Source organism: Furipterus horrens, unplaced genomic scaffold, assembly GCF_987537825.1.
Source record: "Furipterus horrens unplaced genomic scaffold, mFurHor1.1.pri manual_scaffold_12, whole genome shotgun sequence".
NCBI lineage: Eukaryota > Metazoa > Chordata > Mammalia > Chiroptera > Furipteridae > Furipterus > Furipterus horrens.
In genome coordinates this window covers 72,436,815-72,462,781 of record NW_028327182.1, presented here as the reverse complement: position 1 = coordinate 72,462,781, position 25,967 = coordinate 72,436,815, and the positions used below count along the sequence as shown (strand labels likewise).

Below are 25,967 nucleotides of genomic sequence, written 5' to 3'. Positions count from 1 at the left end.
CAGCAGAGTTGGGGAGGCTGCGACTGGGATCTGTAGATGGCAGGAGGGCAGGGCAGGACACTATTTTGTATGTTTATGTTATCATGCGCGTGCTTCAGAGTTGCAAACCACCCTCAGGTAAAATAGGGCTGACTGGACATGGGAGGAGGGGGTCAGGCCTGGCTCAGGGGGACCCGGCCACGCACTTGTTCCATCAGGTTGCCCTCCAAAGGGACCGCAGGGTGTTGCTGGCTTGACTGCAGGCTGCTTTTGAGCCTGTGTGTCCTCTTCACAGGGAGTGTCATACTGCTTCTTTAAGCATACTGGTTATGCCTTAAAAGTGAAATCTTAACCCACAAGCATAATTGCACACAAAAATGCAGTTTTGTGGGACTAGATATGTCTGCAGCAACATAGTAAATAGGAAGCTATGTTTTCCTTCAAAACACAAAAGTAGAAGGGAATAGGAGGTGTTTCTGACTTATGGTCTAGTTATAAAGCATTTAGTGTAGTTAAAAAAAAATTCATATGAGGCTGCATGTGTTATGGAAGAAATTGGAAAAACAGTGGGCCACACCACTCCATTTGATACTACGGACTTTAAGTGACCGTTGAAGTTATTTAGCATGTTGTTTTGAATTCTGTAATTTTCTTTTTTCTGGATCATTCAATGTTTTTGTCTTTATGGCGCAAAGGTCTTATGACAGGAAGTGGGTATTAATGAATCAATTAACTGTTTTAGAAACTATAGGAAGTTATCTTATGATGAGCCTGCACTTAGGGCATGCAGCCTCCCCACCCCCCAACACAGGCACAAAAACACAAGCATTGCTTTTGTGTGCTGGGTGCGGGTATAATAGCTCTAACCCCCAGCTGGTATTCATGGAGCCTGGTCACTGAGGCACTACATTCATGTACTAACTGCACCCAGGAGACACTAGAGAAACTGTTGTTTCTCTCACAGTGGGACAAGGCTGTTAATATTGGGTCATTGGATGCAAGTTGTAGACTCCCCTTCAGGAAGGGAGGCCCTTTGTGGACTAGAGGTTCTTGTAAATGGCTAGGCCTTGCCTTGTGTCCCCTGCAGCAGTGACCGTGACTTCTCCATGGGCTGGGCTGCCTGCCTGAGGTGCTTTCTGCACAAGGATGCCATCCAAGCAGTAGAATCACACTGGTTGAACTTCCTTCTCTCTTCCTCGGGATTAATTGGGAATTCCGTATAATTTTACTGGGAAATTAGAGAGTCTGTCTTCTCCCTGCACATGGAAATGGGGCCGCTGAGAAATCAACACCAAACAAGTTTTAGAGGGAGTATGTTTAATCTACTCTCAGGTTTATACTAAAAACTTGCCTAAATTTTATTAATGGAGAAGTGTAAACAAAGATTAATGAAGGATGAAGAAAACCAAGTTGCTTTTATAAGTAAAATTAAGTGTATAATAATACTCCACTCATTTTGGCCTGTGCATTTTAAAGGCCAGCCAAGAATAAGGTTTTTTTTTTTAAGGTAGGATGAGGGTCCTGGCCCATTTTGCAGCACTTAGCAAGTGAACTGCTAGGTTTTTTTGGCTGCACCTAATGCGCTGCCAGAGCTAGGAAACACCTGCTGTTTTTGGCCCCTTCTGGTCAGGAGCGATTGCTGATCATTTCTCATTCCCATCCTCCCACCCTGTGCACTCCCCTTACATGTGCAAGGCTGAGATGACCCAAAGTCCTTTCCAAGATAGTTTTGGACTCAAGTCTAATAAAGGAAACCCCAGGAAATCCAGAATAGAAAGTTAGCCCATGACAAGAGGAAATTCATTTTGAGCTCCGCAGATAAATTTGTGGCTTGGCTTTCTAATATCGCAGTGAATGTCAGCTGGCGGACAGCAGGAGTGTAGTTCAGGTGGCCCCAGCCCCAAGCACAGTGTCTGCTTGAATTGTAAATGCTTGATAACGATTTGTAGAATAAAATAATGGATATTGCTCAAGCTAACAAATGTGTGGTACAAACTTTCACAGTCATGAAATTTGAATAACAGAGATTATTAGTCTAGTTTTCTCATTAGCATGTTTCTCTTTTTAATTTATTTTTATTTTTATTTTTTGACTTTTGTTTATTCTATTACAATTGTCCCAATATTTCCCCCTTTGGCCTCCTGTGCCCATCCCACCCCCCACTCTCACAGACAATACCCACTCTGTCTTTTTTTAGAAGTTTTTCAAAAGCAACTTGGTTATTCCAGATGGGCTTAGCAGGGATCTGCATGACATTTCAAATCTATTTCTTTGACGTTTCTTTTGTTTCTTGTCATCACACTGCAGTCACAGGCAATGTGCTGTCACAGTGACATACATGTCAGGTTGCTTTCGCTGAGCGCTAAGGGATGCGTCGGGCTGTGCAGGGAGGACCTTGGGTTAGGGTGTCTGCTGGGTTAGGCTGCCTGGTGAGCTGGGGGTGGGGGTGGGCCTCTGAGGCCCCAGGTGCCATGTGTGGGCCTGTCCCAAGAAGAAGGTGATATCTATGAATGAGCTGTGCCAGCGACTAGCCGAGCAAGGAAAGGAGCTGCCTATGGGTCCTGGAGTTGCTGTGGCTCATGAGCCCGTGTTGCTCAGGTGGGCTGTCCCAGAACCACCCCCAGCCACCTCCCCTAGTCAGGAAGGCTTCCTAGTGCTGCCTCCTTTCAGCTGCTGGTCAGTGTCCTCCAGGAGAACTGAGCTCTCCCCTTTGGTCTTAGTGCCCCCTGCCCTATTTTTCTCAACACCCCTTGCTCGGTGCTCCCAGACCCCTGCCCTGCTGTCACCAAGCCACCCCCTTCCTGTCCCTTTACATGTCCCCCTCCCCCCATTCCCCTTCTGAGGGCAGGGTCTCCTTCCCCCTTTGCTCTGAGAGCTGAGCCTGAGGCTCAGCTGCCATCCCCTCCGCTGCTTTTGGGAGAGGAGGCTGCTGGGTCACCTGCAGGTGGGCTGGGAGGGGACCTGCCATGGTAGGAAGAGCTGGCATGCCCAGCATCCCTTCCTGGAATTCTTTTCCTCCACCTGGGCTCTCAAGTGCAGTCCCCTCGCCAGCAGCATCACCTGGGAGCTTGTTTGATGAGCAGATGTTCAGGCCCCGCCCCAGGCTTGCCGAAGCAGTAACTGAGCAAGACCTGGCAGTCTTTGTTTCCAGGGATTCCCAGTGCAGTGGAAGGCTAAGGGCCCCTGGTCTGAACCACGCTCCCCACCCCCCGCCCTCAGCTGAGCTTCCTGCATGGTCATAAGTGGAAAGTGCTCCTCACCACGTGCTGTGCTCCTGCTCTGGGGAGAGGGGCCCTGACTTTTCTGGGTGAAAATCCTCCGTCTGCTGCCAGGCTCCACCTCTCTTGGGAGATGTGAGGATCCGGCCCAGCTCAGCTGCAGCAGCTCGGGGTAGGAACCCCTTACCGGGAATTCTCTGCTCTGGGTGCTATGCCAACACCCATTAGCAGCAGACGGAGAGTTTTGTTCCCTTATCTCTGTTTGGTGTCACCAAGTTGGTCTGATTACACACCAGCACTTCCTGCACAGACTCCCAATGGCCCCAGTTGTAGGTGTTGGTGGGGCATGTAGGGCCCAGAGGTAACAGGACAGTGCCACATACCCCAACCCCACAAAGGGGCTTCTCTGCCTTTTGCTTTTTCCCACTAAAACCTCCACTCCCGTTGCCTAGTCTTTGGAATTAAAGGTTAGGGTGCAATCTGTACCAACAGCACAAATGGAAGATATTTTAAGTTGATCATGTTCTATCTGGGATTATTGCTGCCATGTGTTGTTACCCCAACCACAAGTTTAGGATTTGACGTGCCCCTAGAAGTACCGGCTTTGCTCAAATTGCAGTCAGGGAGAACCCTAATTACTGACCTTGGATGGAGGTTACATACACTCTGTTATTACATTTGAGGTTTTTTGAACAGTTGTGTGGTTAGAGGCTATTTTGGAAAAGAAGGTTGTCACACATGTAGCTGAAAACACCCAGCCTTTTCTATGGGTGTTGTGGAGAGGCTGGGTCTGCGTGGGCGCGTGGGGCATGGATGTGATGCTTCTTTCCTAAACACAGCAGCTGCTAGAATTGTGTCTGCAGCTTGTTTGTGGCGTCAACAACTTGCTGTGCTGTAATGTAGTTTTAATTGTTTTACCCTGAGCAGCCGTGAATGATGATGTAGGTCAGCTTGACCTCTCCTACAGGATCGCACAGTGGAAGCGTTGGTACAGCCCTGCCTTCAGAGTCTCAGTGCCAGAATCTCTCCCCTTAGCCCTGGTGGCTGATGAGTCTTTTAGGGTGGATTCATGCTCCCCAAACAGGCATCAACCAGGGGTCAGCTTGTTGTATGTCCCTGTGCGGTGAGGTCCTATCCAGGCCTCTTCAGGGGCATGTGGGGCTGACTGATTGAGTCGATGTGCCACACGCTGTGCTGGGCAAAGGCTAATGCTGCCCGCCCTGACAGCCTGCTGACCGCCTTGTAGTGAGAGTCACACTCAGACATGTTCTGGGGTATTGATGTGCAAAAAGTGCTGCGGTATCCCCTACCCAGCATGGCAGCCCCGGATGCCAGTGTCCACCTCTGTCTCCCTGACCCAGCAGAGGCGCCTCTGTGAGCCAGCCTGCTAGTGGTGCTCAGGCTGGGTGCACATCCCAGTCCCCTGGAAAACTTTGAAACAACCCAGTGCCTGGTCCACCCACTGAGGGCCTGGTTCCGTGGGTCTGGACTGGGGTGCTCACAAACTTTCAAAGCCCCCCCCTGACCCTGGGGGATTATTAATATCTGCTAAGGTTGAGAAGAAGAGGAGGAAGGTCAGTGGGTTTTAGGGTCTGTCACCCTCCTTCTCTTCCCTCATGTTTTTCTGAAAGCGTCTCTGACTCACATGCTTTTCATTCTCACCCCCTGACAATTGCCAGCAACTGTTGCTTTGCATCTTTTGGATGCTGTGGTGTGTGTGTGTGTGTGTGTGTGTGTAAAAGCAAACATTTTCAAGGAAAAAGATATTTGAGGAACACAGAAAAGCAAAGTTAGAGTATGAAAAATTACAATTCCACATCGGATGCCTTTTGTATGGGTAAACCCCAGATACCCCCTTTCTGCAGGCAAGACTGGACTGTCACTATGTCTGAGTGGCTAAGACACAGGGCACATTCATGGGGTACCTGCTGCGAGGATGCTGAGTGCAAACGTCCCGTGTGGATCTAAAGCTGTCAGTGCAATGCTTAAAACCCCTTATCAACAAGCACCACTCTCTCCTCGGCGTGGGGATCCGGCTGCCCTCAAAACTCTGCATGATGGCATGTAGAGATTTGAGGGCCTGGCCTCAGCTTCACACGTGATTGTGCAAGACCTTAGTGCAATGTTAGAAGGACAAATTTAAAGTCAGTTGGTCCCAGGTTCAGTTTTAGCTTTGATGTTGACTAGTTGTTTGCCTTGAGAAAACAATAACTTAGCCTCTCAGCCTGGACACACAGCTGCCCTACCTTGGAGAAGATTGAACAGAATCATGGATATAACATGCCCGTGACATGTGCCACATAAATGTTGGTGGATTTTATCCTTATATTCTTGAGCTGTCCTTGGTTTGGGACTATCTAAATGTGACTGGGGTGTACGCTGGAGTTGAGCCTTAGAACTGATGTTGGAGACAAGGGGAGGCTGTGAACAGGGTTCCACATGCTTGGACGGAGTCCTGGTGTTGATTGGCAAGAACAAGCGCAAAACTGTGATTGAGCTAAACACGTGAAGGGAACAAACATGGCAATGCTCAGTGCTGTTTACGCTTTTCTCAAGATGAGACCACAGAGCCAGAGGTTTGGGCTGAAATAAAGCTGTCTGCATGTCCCACGACCGAGGAAGATTCTGAGAACTCATTTGTCAGGCCCGGCTTCGTGCTGCCCTTGTCTGACCTGAAGAATTGACAGTTTCTCAGAAAAGTTCTCCCTGGGAAACGCTTGGGATTTTGATCCCGTTGAAGGTTGTAGGCAAAAGGAGGTGGGCAGCACTTCTGGCTCTGGCTCTGGCTTGGCCCTAACCCACCACGAAGCCCCTTGCCCATTGTGTTCCTGGTGGCCTCCTCCTCCTCAGTTCTAAACCGAATTAGGTGACGTCTGCGTTTGCTGCCAGTTCTGTTATTTTGCTATACCTCTCAGTGATAAGTTGAATATTTACTTTGATAATTTAGTGGAATCAGATTTTTGTGGAGAGATTTACTACAGGGACATTTTGGGACAGTTCAGAATAACTTAAGCCAAAGAGCTGTTATTGGTTCGGGGAAATCATTGACGTACCTCTCTGTGGATCCCCGCCCCCAGAGCAAGGCTGTATTGCTGATAGACCAACACCTCTGTAGTCACTTCGATCGTGTACAGTCAGTAGGTGTTACTCCCTGTTGTGTCCTGTCACCAAGAAAGCTTATGGTGATGACAGTGACTGGTTCCTGATCCTAACATCAGTGGTTTAAACACTCACGTGGGTCGTGGGGGTTGAGCAGGAATAAAAAGACTCTGAATGGTCATTGTGGACTGCTTACTCTGTGAGTGTGTCAGGAACCACGCTCAGCGTTTTATAGGCTGTGTCACCCCTATTTTACTGATGGAGAAACTGAGGTTTACCGAGAGGCTCATACCTGAGCTGAGATAACAGCAGTGGAGGGCAGCTTGGCTAGGTGCTGGGCCACCTGCATTAGTCTCTAGTTTGGAGAGAACCATGCTTGGCTCCATTCTGGAAAGCTCAGCGGTAATTTGAGCACCTCTCAGGTGGCCCTGCAGTTCATTCTGCCTTCGCTCACCCTCTGATCCAGGCGGCTTTGAGCTTCCTGGGAGGATTGGGATGTGGGTGGTGGTGGGCCAGGACGCCCTTTCAACTGGGAGCGGAGCTGCCACAAGAACCTCGTGGAGGAGCTCCAAGGAGGCTTGGCCGCCTTCCCAGGTCATGGCGGATGTCCAGGTTGTGGGTGGTGCAGCCCTGGCCCCAGGGGGAGAAGGAGCTTGGGCCTGGAGGAGCATAAATGTGCGTGTGCAAAGAGACAGTATTGCACACTTCATCTTGGCATGAGATCCTGACATTGAAAGAGCAGGTTATGAGGGTGGAAAGTTAAACCCATGGAATCACGTTATAAGAAGGCAGTATACAAGTGTTATATCTGCTGATCACCAGTGTGTCAAAACTATCAGAAAAAGACAGGGCATGAGAGGCTATGCTCAGGCTGTACATAGGCTTATGTGTCATCTTTCCTCCTTTTATTGTATTTCAGATGTTCTAGTCAGTCATTTTACTGCGCGCACACACACACACACACACACAAGTGGTTAGCCGTTTCCTGTGTTTCTAATTCAGGCCACTGTGCAAGCCATCTGGAACGTTCCCTCTGCCCTTGTGCCTCCAACTTCCACGACCCCTGCCCTTTGCCATCCGACCTCACAGCCTTTGTCCCCCATCTCCCTGTGTGGCTTGACCTCCATTTCTCTGCCTCCTGGTTCTCTTATCTCAGGCCGTGCACGGCTGCCACTTTGTCAGGGTTCTGGCAGGGAAGGGCTGACTAAAGCTCTCAACACCAAATACTCTATAGTTCTTAGACATAGTGCTAGAGATTAGGACGGGGATTTTCTAGGAATTCAACTTATTTTAATTCATGAAAAATTGTGAATTAGCCCTTGATTGAATAACAAGCAGTCTAGACCAGCCAACGGCTCAGATTCTGGGAAGCTAAAAATAGAAGTGGTAGGAAAAGAGAACAGTCTCATGGAGGATAAAAACCCAAGATGAAGCTGAAGTGAGCAAGTTTTCTTAGGTAAAATTTTAGCTCCCAAACTCTAAATGGCTGACAGAAAAAGTGGGACAAGCCCAAATTTGACTAGAGAACTTTCTTTAGTTATGTGTTTTAATCAAGTAGCAGTGGTGGACAGTTTAAATTTAAATGACAATAAGTTAAAGAATAAATGTGGACTTTCAATGTTGGTTTATTAACTGTAACTAGAATTTAAACCTGAAAAAATGATTCAAAAGGTAAAAGTGCTAGGTGTCTGCTTTGAACATATGTTCATGGCTGGAAATATGATCATAACTTGGAGAGTAACATGTGATAGAATTATTAAGTAGGTGTTTGCTACATTTATTTCACACTTTAATATATACAGTTAACTTTTTAAAATGTTAAGCAGTATATTCTTAGGTTTCTAATAGACAAAATGTATAATAGAGGATTTAGAAGTGAGTCAAAATATACCCAAGAACATAATTTATTATAAAGATGGCATTTTAGTTTACTGTGGAAAGGGTGGTATATTTAATAAATAGAGTTGGCTTAATTGATTGTCTTGAAAGAAATGACACCCTAACTCATACCACATAAAACAGATTTGTACAGAATAAAGCTTACAGTGTGAAAAACTAAAACAAAAACATCAGGAATATTTTGGAGAATATTGCGAATAACCTCTGGAACGTAGGAGAACTTCCTAAGTAATTAGGACACTAAAAAGCTAAAGAGAAAACGATGACAGAGTTGATTATGTAAGAACTTAAAATTTCTAGAGGTGGGCAAAGGGGGAAAAGGTGGGGACAACTGTAATAGCATAAACAATAAAATATAATTTAAATAAAAATTTTAAATTTCTGCACGGCAGGAGACACTAAATGACAAATGGCACACTGAAGGCAATGTCTCTGACACATGTTCATGACCAATCTGCTCACAGTAGACCCTGGCCAATCACACTACTACAAACCTACCCTCCAGGGGCACATAGGCCGTGAAGTGACAGAAGAGAAAATGCAGGTTGTGCCACCAGGCCCGGTGCCAGGAACAAGAGCAGGGAAGTACAGACCCCACCTCAGTGACAATTCTCTGTGGCTATGTGTGCCCTCATCCCTGCGAGTATCTCTGCTTTAGTCCCCATCAGAGAGACAAGTAGCTGAGGTGTGGGGGAGTCCGAGTGCCCCAGGCTGCCAGGTGGCAACAGCAGCTTGAACTTGGTGCCTGCAGGTTGAGATACATCTGTGTTGGTGCCGCCATCCCATGGAACACTGTCATTCCTAAAATGGACTGAGATAAATCCACAGGTAGTAACATTTATCTATCATATGTTAAGAAAAGAAAGCTAGTTGAAGAGTCATAAACAGTATGATCCTATTTTAGTAAACAATTTCAGAACTCCCCCTCCTGCATAGCAATGTGTTTATTCCTTATATGGCTGTAAGATCATAGAAAGGTCTGCAAGTATCTGCAGCAAACAGTCAGCAGAGGTCATAGCACACAGGTGTGGGGCTAGCTGAAGGGAGGGAAAGATGACTAACTTCTTCTGTATACTGTACTTACAGAGGGCTACTGGTTGCAATGAATATATATTCCTTTTGTAATTAAAAACATTTAAAAATGGATAAAGGAAAAAATAGTTTCCTTATAAAACTTAATTTTAAACAGAGATTTCTAAAAGGAACTCTGCATATCATTCAGTCTCTGTGGATTATGTACCTACTGTATGCCCAGAAATAAGTGACATTGTAAAATGTGTCACAATTTGGACCCCACATCCTGGTCTAGTGGGACTGAAGAGCCTCTCTCTGTTGGAATCTCCCATTGCTGAATGGTTAATTATTTCCTTTTTTTTTTTTAGAAAGAACATATTGTTATAATAAACATTGACCATTCAAAAGTCTTTGTTTTATGACTCATTTCCCTAGAAGACCTAGATATTGATTTATTCATGGTTAAAAAAAATTTTTTTTTAAAGATTGAGAAGTGGCAACTTGGGAAGTCATAACCAGGCATTAGGGGAGGACAGAAGAGTAATCTGGAGTTGGGTGGGTGCTTCTTTCATTTTTCCTGTACACGTGTGACTCTGGTAACAAAAAGTAGGTGCCACACTGTCAAGCTGCAGGCCACTGAAAATGTGGAAGGTGAATGAATATCTGTTTTGTCTGCCTTTACCCCTTGATGTGATGGTGTCCCTGTGGGGAAGTGGGAGGCTAGTGAGGAGAGGTCTTTGTCCCCATGTGGAAGGCAGGGGACTGCTGGGGGCAGTGCCACTCTTGTCTGAGGGGCTCCAGAGCCTCTTTCCCCAGCAGCCCCTTGCACTGGGCACTTCTCCTGAAGGTCGGAAGTGCCAGCTCGCCAGCACCTGTTCTCTGTGCTCTGAGATACTCAACTGATGTTATAAATAAACCTGCCACTTGCTAAGTATACAGGCTCCAAAGGTGAGCCTGCCTCGGGTGGTGGGACAGCTGTGCTTGTCACAAGTGTGACCTGCTGGGGATGCAGCTGGGGTCCGTCTTCCTTCAGCTTTGGGTTGGGAGGTCCCCTTTTATAAGGTCTGCGAGGCAGGAGTTGCCTGCCCTGGGTGGGGTGGCATGTGCTGTCCATGGGGTCTTGGTGTTTGAGTAGTGGGGACAGGCAAGGGCTGGTCAGTGCAGTGGCCACTGAATTGGAGAGGATGCTGGTGACCTGGATACATTTCTGTGTTTGCTAGTGATCGTGACATTAGCACTGAGGAGGAAGTTACCAGAACCAACCAACACTTGGCAGTCTCTTTGCACTTAGAATCTGATCTTTCTCTCGGGCAGTCTTTTACAGTAATAAATAAGAGAGGAAAAACCAGAATTTAATTTTATAGTTTCCTCCTATTCTAAAATTGCCATCAAAACTCAAATCCAGTGGCCAGAGCAGGCTTTGGTTTGTGGTTCTCATTGGAGATAGCAGATTAGAGACTGTCTTTGTGGCTGGGTTCACTGAAGTCGGGCCAGATCATTGGGCTGGGGGCCGGTGCCCTTGGTTGTTACCCGCAGAGGACCAGGGTCAGGCAGAGAGTCCTGTTTCTTCTGGCTGAAGGTTCACGTGAAAACAACCCAGGGGCGTAGGCCTTCTTGTGGAGTTTCGTGACCTGTGCTGGGCTTGTTGATTCCAGCAGCACCTTGCGGAGGGGTGCTCTGCCTGTGTGTGTTGGGTGACCTTGGGCAACACAGGTCCATCCTAAGGTTTGGCTGCATTGAGGACCCCTGCCTCTATGGCAGGAGCTCTCTAGGGCTCTGTCCCACAGGCCATGAGCCAGCCTGCAGGTTCCTTTGGAGAACGGAGGTATCTGGAATAGATACAGCGTGCTTCTGGGATTCTCAGTGCATTTATTGTGCCTTTGAGCCTTTCAGACCCTTGCACTTTGGTCAGACTAGAACTACCCCAAAAGAGGATGCTGGATTCTTTGGGGATTCACCTCCCACACCAGTCAAGGCTTCTCTAAGAGTGTCCACTTGACCCAAAGTCCAGTAGGTGCCAGGCAAATAGGTGCACATCCCTCAGAGGATCTTGTGGAAACCTTAAGTATTGTCGCATCAGAGAGCTGGCAGACCCACTTCTCTTTTTCCCAAAGGCCACCACAACACTGACAGCAGGTGGATTTGTCGTTGGCTCCCTGTGCATTGCTCTTGCTCCAACGGGAGGACGCTGCAGGTGGACCCTGGTGACTCTGGTCCCTGCTCTGGGCTGTGCTGTCTACCCCTGGAGAACCCAGAGCAGTGCACACTTTCTGTGTGAAGTTGGTACACAGACTTGCCTTTTGCTGTTTGCTTCTTTTGTGGGATCTCAACTCGGTCACTCAAAGGGATTCCACACTTCCCAGACCCTGAAGTGTGATGCATGGCTCCCTGGAAAGGAGAGGTGTCAGCACACTGGTTGGTGCTCAGGGCAGTGGGCGTGAGGGCCAGGAAGGGGCGCATCATGCAGGTTGCTGTGACCCACAGTGCAGGATGCTGCTGTGGGCTTGTCTCCCTCAGGCCAGCCCAGGGGTCTGTGGGACCCTCAGTCTTGGTGAGTCTATGCAGTCAGAATCGTTTGCATCAGGACCCCGATTCTGGAAGACCCACACCCTGTGTCTGGGTCCCTGAGGAAGAGCCTCCACCTCCCAGAGAATGGACCATTTTCAGAGGAATCAGACACTCTGTGAGGAAGCCTTGTCCCCTTGCAGAAGGAAGTTAAGTGCCTTTGTGCATGAAGGGCCCTTTCAGGCTCAGGTCCATCTCAGAATAGCACCCGAAGCACGAAGCACAGAATAGTCCTGTATCTTGGAAACACATACGACTTCTGACCAAGATGCCTGCAGTGTGGTGAGGAGTGCAGATGACCCGCTGGGTTCAAATTCTGCTTCTGCCTCTACCACCCAGCTGGTGACTCTAGGCCAGCTGTTTAACTACCCTGAGCCCAGTTCTCCAGCTGTGAAATATGTAGTGTGGGGGGGCCTAAAGCAGTGGCTTTGCCTGGTGAAGTCTGCGAATGTGGTTGTTGGGGATTTGGTGCTGGGATTTGGTGCGTCTGATCAGTGAGTGAAGGATCCTTCACTCCTTCAGATATGCTGGGTGTAGGAACTCTCCACAGCTCTTTGTTTTTAAAGATAAGATGGCTGGACACATCTCACAAAGGGGTGAGAGGAAAGAGGTGAAGGGAGGAGGGAGGGGGGAGGAGGAGGAGGGGAGAGAAAAGGGAAGAAGGATGGGAGGAGGAGGGAATAAGTAGGGGAGAGAGAGAAGGGTAGGAGGGACAGGGACAGGACGGGCCGGGATGGGATGAGGCATGGAGAGGGGAGTGGACAGCACCATGGAAGTTCCATACGAGTGATCTGGCTGGCCTGCTCCCTCTCCCAAAAGGTGATCTGAATGGAGAGATGAAATCAGAGTGGAGTCTCCTGCAAGTTCTTTTATTCACTTTTTCATTTCTTCCTTATTTCAGCAAAGTTTAAAAAACATTCTGTGCTTAGGTCTCATCTGTAATTGTCCGTGTTCTTCAAATGCAGCCAGCTTGTAAACTTGGCAGTGTTTCTTGTCTAATTAGACCAATAGTGATGTTAAAAATAATTTTGGAGTTTCAGGTAGCAAAGAGAACTCTGACTTCCTGTGTGAGATCCTGTTAGCACCAAGGGGCTGCTGGTGTGTGTGTGTGTGTGTGTTGGTGCCAGATTTGAGTGTATGTATGTGTGAGTGTGTTGGTGCCAGATTTGAGTGTGTGTGTGAGTGTGTTGGTGTCATATTTGAGTGTGTGTGTATGAGAGTGTGTTGGTGTCATATTTGAGAGTGTGTATGTGTGTATGTGTGTGTGTGTGTGTGTGAGTGTGTTGGTGCCAGATTTGAGACAGCCTTATTTTAGGCCACAGGGGGAAGGTGGGGTCACTCAGCATGGGATGTTGGTCTGAGGTCCAAGCCATGCCCAATATACTCCATTCAAATGTGCTAGACTTTTTTCCTCTTCTTCATAAGACTCACAGCTAAGAGAATAGCCAATATCCCATTAGAAATAATTTTTTAAAATATTTATTTATTTTTAGAGAGGGGGGAAAGGAAGGGAGAAAGAGAGGGAGAGAAGCATCAATGTGTGGTTGCTTCTCACGTGCCGCCAACTGGGGACCTGGCCCACAACCCAGGCATGTGCCCTGACTGAGAATCGAACCCATGACTCTTTGGTTCGCAGGCTGGCCCTCAGTCCACTGAACCATACAAGCCAGGGCCCATTAGAAATAATTTTAAAGCTTTTATTATTTCATTCTTTAAATCCCTCTGAACGTCCTGCCTCTTGTCCACCCCTGTGCCTTCCAGCTGCCTGTCTCTCCCTGCCGGGCTCAATTGCGAGAAAGCCCGCCTTCTGGAACATTTCATGGGGTTTCATGTCTCCTCTGGATCTAAGCTTCCTCCTCACCTGCCCTTCCTTTGTCGCTCTCATTCCCTGCAGCATGGTCACATTTTCTGTGAAGCCTTTGCCTTCCCAGCCAGAACTAGCTCTTGCCACACCATTCTGTGCCCAGTCTCTAAGGACAGTTTTCACCTGGCATGTGCATAGTTAATCTGCAGCTCCTCAGGGCAGGGGCCTGGGCTCCTATGAGCATCCTTCTAGGCCCCTGGCTCTAGCCTGGGCTAGTGCAGGACACAGACACTCACCTGGCCCCTGCTCTTCCTAAAATTGTCCATATGACAGTTTTCCTTCATCTTTAGGTGCTTGCTCCTGGCAGTGAAGCTGTTAGGAGCATTCACGTACACGTTTTTGTCGAACACCTATTTTTGGTTCTTTTGAGTATATACCTAGGAGTGGGATTGCTGGGCCATGTGGTAACTGTTTAACTCTTCGCAGAACCACCAAATGGTTTTCCATAGTGGCTGCACCATTTTACATTCCTACCAGCGTCCCATTTTCTCTACATTCTCACCAACACTTGCTATTTTCCTTAAGAAGAAGTTCTAGCTGTCCTTGTGGTGTGAAATGGTATCTCATTGTGCTTTTGATTTGCTTTTCCGTAATGACACGTAATAGTGAGCATTCTTCCATTATTCCATTACGTGTGTTGGCAGTTTGTATATCTTTGGAGAAATGTCTTATCAGTTCCTTTTGAATCAGGTTATTTGTCTTTTTATTGAGTTGTAGGAGCTCTCTATATGTTTTGGATACAAGAATACTTATCAGATGTGTGGTTTGCACATCTGTTACTCCTTTCTGTTGGTAACCATCTTATACAGTCTTTGTAGTGTTGCAGATCTTTGTTCTCACACCTTGAGAGTCTTTACCTGTTTCTCTTCATATCACAGTGCTTCTCCTGTTGGCTGTTGGAATAAAGGAGTTAGCCATCCTGGTGATTGTGGCCTGTAGGGAGGGCACTGTCCTGAGCTCTGGAGGTCATTGGTGCTTGCCTCCAGTCCTGAGCACTCCATTCCTCTGGGCTTTGCCACTGTCATGGTGACTGGGTCCCTGTTGTTTGTCACCAGCATTTTGTGACTGTCATCTCACTTCTGGCTGCTTTCTGCAAATGAAAGTTAGAGTATTACCAGGGTTTCAGTAAATGTTGGCTTTCCTTACAGAGGAGCAATAACAGGTGTGTTATACACATGCCTCTTCCCCATAGATGCGGGGAGGAGGAGCACCTGCCCATGTGTGAACAGGAACAGGCATGTTATGTACATACATCTTAATACATGCCACACACGCACAGTAAGTAATCAGCTTATTACACACGAGCATCGTCACAGATGTTACATTTACTTAAGTGTGAAGTCATATGAGCAAATGGGCTTGCATTAAGCTGGCCATGTCATTACATTACTGCCTTCACTCTTGAGTCTCTCCCCCAGGAGGAGTCAAAGCAGCCCTGACTATGCAATACGGACTGCTCGAAAAACTGAATATGATGTGTATTTAACCAACTGCAAAGATAATAATTGTTAAACAGAAATTTCAAGCTTTGGTCAGGAAGGCCTATCTGAGTCCCCTTTAGCCTCAGAAGAGTGTATGAAAGACATCTAATTCCATGTGAGATCTTGTTTTAGTCATGGAACTGGAATAGTCCACAGTGTATCTGGAAGTATAATATTTGGGCAGTTTCCCTTTCAGGTCAGAGGTGAATGAACAAAGGAACGCCATCCATTTAAAACTCTTTCCAGGGACTGTGTTTTGCACTAGATATGTTAATGGCAGACTCTGATTTGGTGAGGAAGAAAATGATTTTTCTATTCTTTTGTTAATATCTAAGAAATTTTCTTTCTCAAGTTCAAGTCAGGACTCTTTGAGAGAATGGTGTGGGAAAAAGAAAGAAAAGCTAAAGTAGTCAAAATATACAGGATGGAAAAGAGCAGGGTGAAATCGTATGTTGATTGTTTCCTGAAAATAAATTTGGGTCTTGAAAGAGAAGCCTCTTTTTCCAGCCACACATTGGGAACGGTTGTCTTTGGCCAAGTCAGGCGTCCTATTTTACACATCAAGACCAGTCAGTGGGCTTAGGCAGCAGTACACATGACTTTCCACAAATTTGATATTTTGTAGATCGTCTTCCTTCCTTGACCTTAGAAAAGCACTTAATACAAACTATGAAGGATTTTTTTCTGTTAGAATCCAGGAACCTGCACTGCTGTGGTGACAGCCAGTCACTAAACTGGTCATGATGAGGTCCTTGGCCTTCACCTTCACCAGGGCAACTCTGGTTGGAGAGTGGGGAGAACGCCGCAGCATCTGGGCTGCCTGGGGTCCTGGGACAGGCACCTGGCCAAGCCGAGCCTTAGCCCCATAAGTCTGTGTACCGCTGGATATTTTAGAGTTAGAAGTAGTAGATTCAACATGATTTGAAAAATCAGATTTGACAGCAAAGATGATTTTAGTTTCCCTACAGTTTGTTTTCATGGATTCCATCAGAATGGTGTGTGCCCAGTCTCTGTCAGGGCTGGTTTGTGGGGACCTTTTTGTAGGGAAAACAGAGGAAGGAAAAGCTGTGCAGGTGTCTTGAGCATGGCTTCAACGCCAAAATAAATAGAATTAAATTAGATCCTTTAAAAAGAATCCTTTTTGTAATCCTTCATGTAATCATTTATTACATGAAGTGCAAAACACATAGACACACACACAATTTTTCACCTATCAGATTAGCAAAGATCCATAGTTTTGATAGCTCAGTACTAGCAAGGGTATAGGAAAATGGCATTTTCAAACACAGTGGTGGGAATGCAAATTGCTACTACGGAGAGCTCTTTGACAACATGAAATTTGTATGAAAATTACAGATTATCCTTTGTGCCAGAAATTCTGATACTAGGAGTTTATTGTTTCTCAAGCATAAACGGAATCTCTCTAAGGTTATTTGTTGCTGCATTCTTGGTACTAGCTCAACACTGACGATAACTGAAATTCTCATTCTTTGGGACATTTAAATAAACCGTGTTCATGTAAAGGAAATCTGTGCAGCCCAAAAAACAGGAGGAAATTTTTAATGTACTGATAATCTCAAAGTGTATTATTAATACCAACTTTAAGAAGTATATGCTGCCACTTATATAATAACATTAGCTTGTATTTGCTTCTCAAACCTCCAAGAGGAACCAGAAACTCCTGGCATTGTTGCCTGTGAAGGAGGCTGCAGGCTGGAACCTATATTTGGACCATTTAATGTTTGAAAGAGCTCTGACAAATGGAACAGTGCCTTAAAGTTGATTTGAATCCTGAATATACACTGTCAAACTATAAGGACATTTGGGCTGGCAAAGGTGCACCCTCCTTGCACTGCACAACAAAGTAACTGGAGGAGGTGCCCAGGCCAAACGAAAAAGGAATGAAACAAAGGGTGACAGGGTGTGAGAAGCGGTGGTGGCCAGGTATGGCAAGAAAGAGGCCAGAATGCTTTAGCTGTGGGAGAAGTGGCCACACTGAACCTCTGTGCTCGGCGGGCCTGCTGACCGGGGCGCAATCACAGCAAATAGCTGCATAATCCCGATGTTGTAAATGATATCTAGTGGGGCTAAAAGATTTAGAATCAACTTGTAAAGAAAATAGGTAAGACAGTGTAAAAATAGTCTAGCAACAGAAATTGGGAGGTAGGGGTGGGAGATGTATATAGCTTTCAGTTCTTGGTCTTTCATAGCAGGGAGTTGACACTTGAGTTTAAATTGATAAATTAAGAACTCTCAGGGATGCTCTTAAATTTATCATGCTTGCTCAAAGAACTAAGAAACAAATTAGTAAACAAGGCTATTTCTAGAGATTGAGTGTATGGCTGGGCATGGGGCTACAGAGAGACTTCTAATGTTTAATCTTGGACTCCTACATCTGGCAGTTTCCTACCATGCATTACTGGTACTACTGAACAATAACAACAACAAAAATCCATGTATATCACAACAGTTTCAAACTCTGAGCGGAATTATAGATCAGGTCTCTGGAACCTCTGCAGTTTTCTCTAGAAAAGGGAACTGGCTTTCTTTTCTCTCCCCATGACTCAGAGCCAGCTCTGGTGAGCGGAGAGGAAGCAGATGGATTTCATTTTTGTGTGTGGTTAGTGCCCGAGCTTCCAGCAGAGATGCCCTCGCACTTATGCACGCCTGCTTGTCGAGTCTGGCTCTCTAAGTGATGTGTTTTTCTCTTTGTGTTTTCAAAGCCAGTGCTTGGACGTGGGCAGTATAAACCTAGACTCTCATGCTGGGATAGGGACTGGGGAGGTCACTCCTCTGGTCAGAAATGGGACGTGAAACCCAAACTGATGTATCCTCGGCCTGATGCAGTGTGGAATGAACTTCCATCTGTGCTCTGGAGACAGTTTCATATAGAAATGGAATCTATGGGCTTCCCAGGCTCCATGTGCCTGGCCATGTGTCAAAAATATTTACTGTCTTAATAAAACTGTTGCCACAACACCCCCCCCCCCCCCATTTTGCCATCATAAAAAAAAGAAAACCGGCATTTTTCTGATTGCAAAGTAAAGGTATAATTCAAAAGCTGGACAACAGTCAGTGTCAGTGAAGATGTAGAGAAGTTGGAAATTTCGTACAGTGCTGGTGGGAATGTAAAATGGTGCAGCCGCTATGGGGAACATGTTGGAAGTTCCTCAAACAGTTAAACACAATGTTACCATATTACTCAGCAATTCTACTCTCTCATATATATAAAACCAAGAGAATTCAACACATACATTCATACAAACATTTGTACACAAATATCATAGCAGCATTCTTCACAATAGCCAAAAGTTGGAAGCAACCCAAATGTCCATCAATTGAAGGATGAATAAACAGATCATGCTACATGGAATATTATTCAGCTGTGAAAGGAACCAAGCAAGTCCCAGCACATGCTGTGGTGGGTATGAACCTTGAAAACGTTATGCTGAGTGAAAGAAGTCAGGCTCGAAAGGTTGTGTATTCTATGATTTTGTTTATATGAAATATCCAGAATAGACAAATCAGTGGTTGCCAGGGCCTGGGGAGAGGAGAAAGGGGATGTGACAGTAAGTAGGTCCGGGTTTGTTTTAGGGGGTAGAAAAATCTTCTGACATTGATTGTGGTGATAGTTGCACAACCCTGTGAATATACTAAAAAACACTGAATTGTACACTTCCAATGGGTGAATTTTATGGTATGCTGATCCTATCTTAATGAAGCTGTTAAAAAAACATCAGTCAGAACACACATGTACACAGACCACGTGCACATATAAACAAATGTTTAATACCTCACTAGGAGAAAACAGCCAGCTATGGGTGTGGCCATGTGGGACCAATGTCCACTCCCCAGTGTTCGCCAGGTGTTAGTCCAGGTATTGGCCAGGGGTTCTCCGGGGCAATTTCCAAGGTGTTCACTCAGGCGTTCACCCAGGCATTCTGCCCTTTTCCTGGGTCTTCTTTGGGTTACGTTGTTATCAGTCCTCTGGAGGTGGGAGAGTGTGAGGTTCCTGGTGGCCCTGGCGGCATCCCGTGGACTGTGCTGTCATGTGGGGTCTGCGCTTACTGGCACCTCTTGTTTACTGTCCAGGTGTGCAGGGATCCATGTGGAGGTGGCCTTCCTGCCTGTGAGTCTTGCTCTGAGGATGGCCCAGGGCCTACTGGGGAGAGCTTGTAGTTTCTAGGGGTACTCACTCTTCCAGAAGTTTCCATAATACCCACACCTTAACAACAAATACCTGCATTGTTGACAGCCTGCTTACTCTTCTCTGGTCTTAAGAGCCATTGTATAGAAAATACAGCATTAGGTAAAAAAAATTATTTTATAAACACAAAATTTTAGTTTCTAAGGAATTAAAAATACCCATACAACACGACATTTTAAAAGTAAAACAAAGCTAGTGGTGTCTTTTTTTTCTTTTCTTGACTTAATTTTACAGTTTTTATTTCAAGATTGAGTTATTGTCAAGAATATTCTTTTCATCTCCAGCCTAATTGGAAAAGCACCAGAGAATAGAGCATGCATTTTTTTCCCCAAAGGGAAAATAACAGATTTTAAGTGAAAGAGCAAAGTTAGCTAAGGTTTTGTGTGTTTTTAGATATTGAATATGTTGAATTTAATTTAAAACTAAAGATACAAATAGTTCTAGGGATGTGCTGTTGTCTGTAAAATTAATCTGAAAATGGAGAAGTGGATGATTTTCCTCTTCTTAGTGTCTTAGGCTTTTTGTTCCTTGTCTGGGAGCCTAAAACGCACCTTGCTTTAGGCTTCTGAAGTCTCCTTCCCCCATCTCCACTCCTGTTGTAGCAATTCTGATCATTCCGTGAAAGCAGAGAGACGTTGAAGGTGCTCCAGCAAATTTTAATGACTCTGGCACATGGCTCTTCAAGGAACATTTGCTTAAGTGACCTTAATGGGACAGCCCAGAGTGGAGCAGGGAGAGTGGAAGAGGGAGGATGAGGAGACACTTCAGGGCGTGCACAAGACTGGGGAGTTTGGGGTGGGGATCACAATTACAAAGCTGCATGGGTGTGTGTCAGGGGGGCACAGGGCCCCAGGGAGCCAGGTGGGTGGGTGCCAGCCCTACATTTTTTAATTGCAGAGTTGCCACAGATCTTTGCCCTGAATTATCTCCTCCCCCACTTGCAGCCTGCCACACCATCCAGTCAGACATTCCCATTATTCAAGGTGACCCCAGATGCCCTTTGTGGGTTGAGATGGGAACTTTAGGGGCAGCTTGCATAGTGACAGATGGACCAGCACTCTGAAGAGCTGAGGCACAGGGCAGATGGGGTCAGGCATGGCTGTTAGATGACGTGTTAAGAATGGAAATGTCCGGTGCAATTTGTCCAGAGCATGGGGAGTTCTAGCCTTGAAATAAATGGGGCAGCAGAAAGTGGCTCCTCCTCAGTTAGCACCCACCTCCTCTGCTGAGAACTCTTCACAGGGTTTGCACCCTCTTCTCCTGATGGACAGAACGAGAAGTAGCCATAGGGAGCATGTTTCTGCATCTCTTACATGCCCAGTCCACCATTGAACGTCTCCTGTGTAAGGCTTCCAGCAATGGAACTGCTGTAGAAATGTGTTTCCTCCTGGGGAATTGCCGTGTTTCACCATCTTTCCATTTGTACCTGAGCTACTAGGAAACTGAGCGCTTAATTGATCACTAAGTCACATATGTTGGCGTTGGATAGATGTAATTTTCCTTCCTTTTACCGTATTTTAAACTTTAAAATTCCAGTTTAACAGCCTTATTATATACTTGTCTTCTGTATTGTAATATGTTACCTATCCTTTTTGGAAATTGGAGGAAATGTGACCCGAATGTAAGTCACTATTCCTGTACCATTCCCTTCCCGAGAGCAGATGTCTGCTGTGTTTGCGATGGTGGCTGGGTGTTGTGCTGCAGGTGCCCAGGCAGCTCCGCATGGGGCTTCCCAGACTTCTACATCAGTATGCAGTAGCAGAGGCTGTTTATAACTTGATTTAGAAATCCAATCTCATCTTCTTTGATAGAGTTTTGTTCTATTTAGTATCAAGTACTAAAATAGCAAGGCAGCCAAAAATATATTCAAGGAAATAGAATTTTTAATCGTGAAACTGATCTCTTTGGGGAAATAGACTTTTATTTTGTTATAATAAGCTCCGTTGGCTACCAGAATGTGTAGACCCATTTGTGTGTTCTAAATCAGAATGACCAAAGGCCTGCATAAAAGATGGGGAACATTAGGAGCCGTCATTCTTCCTCACATCTGCTTCCAGACATGGAGGCCTCTGGGTTGGAAGAGACTAGTGCATGGGCCCATGGACCTGTTTACGTATTATTTAATGAGTTGACCTGTAGTTGAGTTGAAAAACCATACTTGAGAAGGAAAGGACAAAGTGCCATAGTTGTGTGGATGTGTGGTAGATTCAAGCACATCTGGTAAGTGCACTGCCAGGCAGTTTTGTTGGTGCTGGCCCCAGGGTCACAGCAGGAAGAATGGGGCTTTGTTAGTTAGAGCCCTTGTCCTGACCCCTCACCCTTTCCTCCCAATGCCTCCTTCATTCCTTCCTCCCTCCTTCTCTTCCATGGGCTTGATGAGAACACACTGGCCTCCGTACTAGGTGCTGGAGGTGACCTAGGTTTCAGCTGTCGCTATTCACTCCTAGGGTGCCTGGTGTCTGACATGTCCCCTCTGGAAATAGAGGGCATTGTTCCTGAGTGCCCTCCAGGAAAGCCAGCCTTCGAGACAGGGACCGGGCTTCTTATTTAGGGTTGGACCTAGGGGTGGCACTGAGACCTCCCATGACCCCTCCAGTGAGGCATGGGCATTCACATATGACTCTTCCTTCCCCACGGGTCCAGCTGGAGACACAGCTGCCCACGGGTTTGGTTTTTTTCTGGCTGTGTTCACTGAGAGCATACACAGGAATTGTTACCAGTCGGGGTGATGACCGCTTTCAGGTCCTACCTTTGTTTTCCTTACCCATTGCCTGATCCCTGCAATTCAAAATCAGGGTTCGCTGTTTCAGCACTGTTCGTGTTACTGTTTTTTAAGTGCTGCCTTTTATTTCTGTTAGTAGATTAGTTGATCAAAGATGATATCACACATCAAATTTGCTATCTTTATAAAATTTGATGGACAGTTCTGGTTGGTGAACAGCAAATTTAGAGATGTGGTTATTAGGAGGAGTCATATGAAAATCATTACTTATTTGCTTTTTAGAATGAAACCAGAGTTGACTTTTCTTCTACCTGTAGTCATTTATTCATCTGTTCATTAAAACAAATAATTCGGTGCTTACTTTATACCAGGGCCAGCTTTATATTCTTATGTAAATATCTCTACTTAGTAGGAAAAGAAAGGTTTTTCTCTGAGTGACACAAAAAGGCACTATAATATGAAGTTAGGAAGGGTAGCAACATTTGGCCTTTGGCATAAATAATATACATGGAAGAAACAAATCTGTTTTGAATATGGTTGAGATGAAACAACCCCTGGGAGCTGGGACAACCACCCGCACTCTATACTGTGGGGTTCCAAGCAGAGACTTGGGAGTAACTCATCATTCTCGACCCTTTTTGGTAGGGTCCCTAACTGTAAGGATCCTGGGTAGATTATGTGGCCCAGGACGGGGTGCTGACTGCTGCTCCCAGCCCTCCTTGTCTGATTGGTTTATTAATGTTGGCACAGGTCGACCAGATGGCTCTCTGGTGTTGTCATTGTCATAGCAACTAGGATGTTTCTATATCAATCCAGATTGGGGGCCTGTAGGGTAGGAGGAGTGTGGATCGGACTGCATTCATACCAGCACAAGATAATTCAGCATTTTCACATTTTTAAGCATCTGTTGTTTAGGGAAGGCTGTTCTTTCTCTTTTATCCTGACAGTCCCCACCTTGAAGAGAAGTGCCAGCTACTGCTGTTTGTGTTCAGAGGTTCTTTAGAGAATAAACAGGAGCAAAATCCTGGTTCTGTGTTTTCTACAATGACCATCTCTCTTAGACTTTTAATAAAGTACTTTTTTCTCCTTCTAAGAAACACAGGAACTTGCAGCTAAATATCTCATTTGTTGCAAAAAATAATTTTCCAAGGAAAATATGGTAAGCCCTAATTCACATCATAAAGGTGACAGCTGAAAAGTCCATAAAGACAGGCTGTTTTTGAGGTTAAAGATTTGCGAACACTGCAAAAATGATCAGTTCCAGACACAAAACTGGAAGACTGGCAGGGTCCATGTTGGGCTTGGTGTGTGTGCTGTGGCTGCCCGTTAAGGTCAGCCTAGTGGAAGGAGCAGTCTCCAGGAAACCTGTGTCTGCTTCTCCTTGTACCTCTCACCTCCTCCTGCTTGTCTGGAGAAGCCCATGGAGCCATATCTTACCCTTTCCTGTCTGTGGGTTCTTCGCTTTGCATGCATATGAATGTGCACATATGACCTTTCACATCTGCCAGAAGCCTTCAGAAAATCTTTCTTTTGACATTTAACAACTGACTTGAAGCTTGGCTCAGATTCAAATGCCTCTTACCAGATTGGCTATGCTTTCATTTGCTCAACTCATGTAAAAATGGTATGTTCTCGAAGGAAGTGTTGTAATGGTAAGATGGTTTAAGGATAATAGTGACTGTTTTTTTTTTTTTACTTACCAGCTGGTAGCTATCGATGATTCCTTGATGAGAAAGAAAAGTTTCTGGGAACTTTTGGATTAGAAGAATCTCAGAGCTAGAGGAGCCTTGGAGAGCTCTTTTCTTTTACAGTTGGGGAAACTGAGGCCCAGATTAGCAGGTCTCATGTTTGGGCCATGTGCAGGAAATGATCACGTGTTCAGATTACTACCAGTACTGTTAGAAATCCTAAAAAACACCTTGGTGCATCAGAAATAAGATTTATCAGCACAGAAAACATCCACTCAGTTATTGAATGACTTCTGTTAACTTACTGTTCTACTTAGTGTTAAGTACTAATATTAATGAAGTTAAAAAAGAAAAACTTCAGACAAATCAAGTTTCTCTCTGCCCTTTGGAGGCTCTGGCATGCCAGTGTACAAAGGGACATCTTTTCAAGTGAGCTAATTTCCCAGCATGGCTGTAATGTTTGTTTTTGTTGGAGTTATGCAAAAGAAGGTGTGGCTGCACTGGGTGGATTTGATGCTGAGTGGTCAGCACTGAGCTGTGAAGATGGGAGTTTGGAGGAACTTCTGTAGTTTTGTTTGGTTTTTGTTGTTGCTGTTTTCTCTTCTTTTTTTCAGTTTTAACAGGAGTGAGGTAGGTTGGCTCTGAGTGATATTAAAAGGTATTATCAGCAAATGCCTGGGTTGTTGTTGATGTGGTGCTAGGTGCTCACTATTCTTTCTTTCTAGCACTGGATCTGGTGCCCATGGGTGCCCAGGGCCAGGCATCTTTAGAACCGCAATGACTTGGTGACAAGGAAGACTCTGGGAGGTGATAGCATGTTCGAGGCATTTCTTCCATGTAGTGGACTTCACCTGAATGCCAGCTGTCCAGGTTGAAAGCCATCTCTCATTCATTCCTGCTCGCACTCAGTTCACAAGTAAACAGGGGTGTTTGCACAAGCCCTCACGCTTGCTCCGAGCTTCTAGCAGAGGATGCCAGCCATTGTGGTTTTGATAATGGTCTCTAGACATACCCAGGGTCAAAGAGGGAGTTATGACATTGAGGGCATTTTCTGCAGGACTAGCTGGGCAAGTAGGCTTTCTTGAAAGTCCCTCCCTTCTCTCCAAATGGGCTTCTGTGTTCACAGGGCTTCTGTGTGGAGGAAGGGGCTTGTGGAAGGAAGACACTCGACCTAGCGCAGCCCTTTCTTTCCTGGCTTTTTCCTTAGTGGCTGATCACTCTGTATTTTAAACAGCTGTAGTTCATAGTTTGCTCTCATCAATAAAAAGAGTTCTACTTAATTATTGCCCCAACTTTGACTTAATATTACCAAATTAAATTCACAATTAAAAGGGACCTGTGGGTTGGATGGTTAATGTAGTACATACATATAATGCAATATCATTTAGCCTTGAAAAGGAAGGAGTCTGACACATGCTATATAGCATGGATGAACCTTGAAGACATTAATGTAAGTAACTCAGAGACAAAAGGACACATACTGTATGCGGTTTCTAGAGGAGTCAGATGCAGAGAAACAGAAAGTAGAAGGGTGGTTGCCAGGGGCTGAGAGGAGGAGGAAATGTGGAGTTCTTGTTTAGTGGGTACAGAATTTTGTTTTGCAAGATGAAAAAGTTCTAGAGATTGGTTGCACAATAATGTGAATGTACTTAACACTGCTGAACATTAAAACTTAAAGGGACTAATGTGAGTAAAACAAAACAAATAATTCTTAATTCCTAGGCTGATGGTTTCCTACTTCTATCAATTTGTTTTAGAGATTAAGTGTATGTTACTCTATTTTTAACAGTACAAATGGTATTTTCATCAATGTTTTGACTTGTGGTAGCAAGAAAACCAAGACCTTTTAAAGACATAATGAATATATAAAAGTGAAAACAGGGGCATTGCTATGAAATAACTCCATTATTTGGAAATGTGTCTGTGCTTAGCAGGGGGACTAAATAATTCTATGCTATGTTGATGATATATTTACATTTGCTTTTTAGGTGAAGCCAAAAATCTTCCCACTTACCCAGGGCCAAACAAGATGCGAGATTGCTACTGCACCGTGAACCTGGACCAAGAGGAGGTTTTCAGGACCAAAATTGTGGAGAAATCACTCTGGTAGAGTCTGCTCTTGCTTCATTTGATACTGATAAGTTTTCTTTTGTGTGGAAAATATCCTGAACACGTATGTTATCTTGCCATCTTCTGTGTTGTCTAGTTTGAGTGAGGATTAGGAAATGTTC

General features: G+C 45.4%; 1 protein-coding gene across 2 annotated transcripts in view; it reads left to right on the top strand.

Annotated features, from left to right (window-relative positions):
- The window catches only part of RASA3 (RAS p21 protein activator 3), a 121,486-nt gene that overhangs the window by 13,224 nt on the left and 82,295 nt on the right, over window positions 1–25,967 (top strand). For both annotated transcript variants that reach the window (XM_090258919.1, XM_090258920.1), the window contains exon 2: window positions 25,725–25,842. In XM_090258919.1, the coding sequence (XP_090115045.1) occupies window positions 25,725–25,842 (118 nt within the window). The remainder of the gene's footprint in view (window positions 1–25,724; window positions 25,843–25,967) is intronic.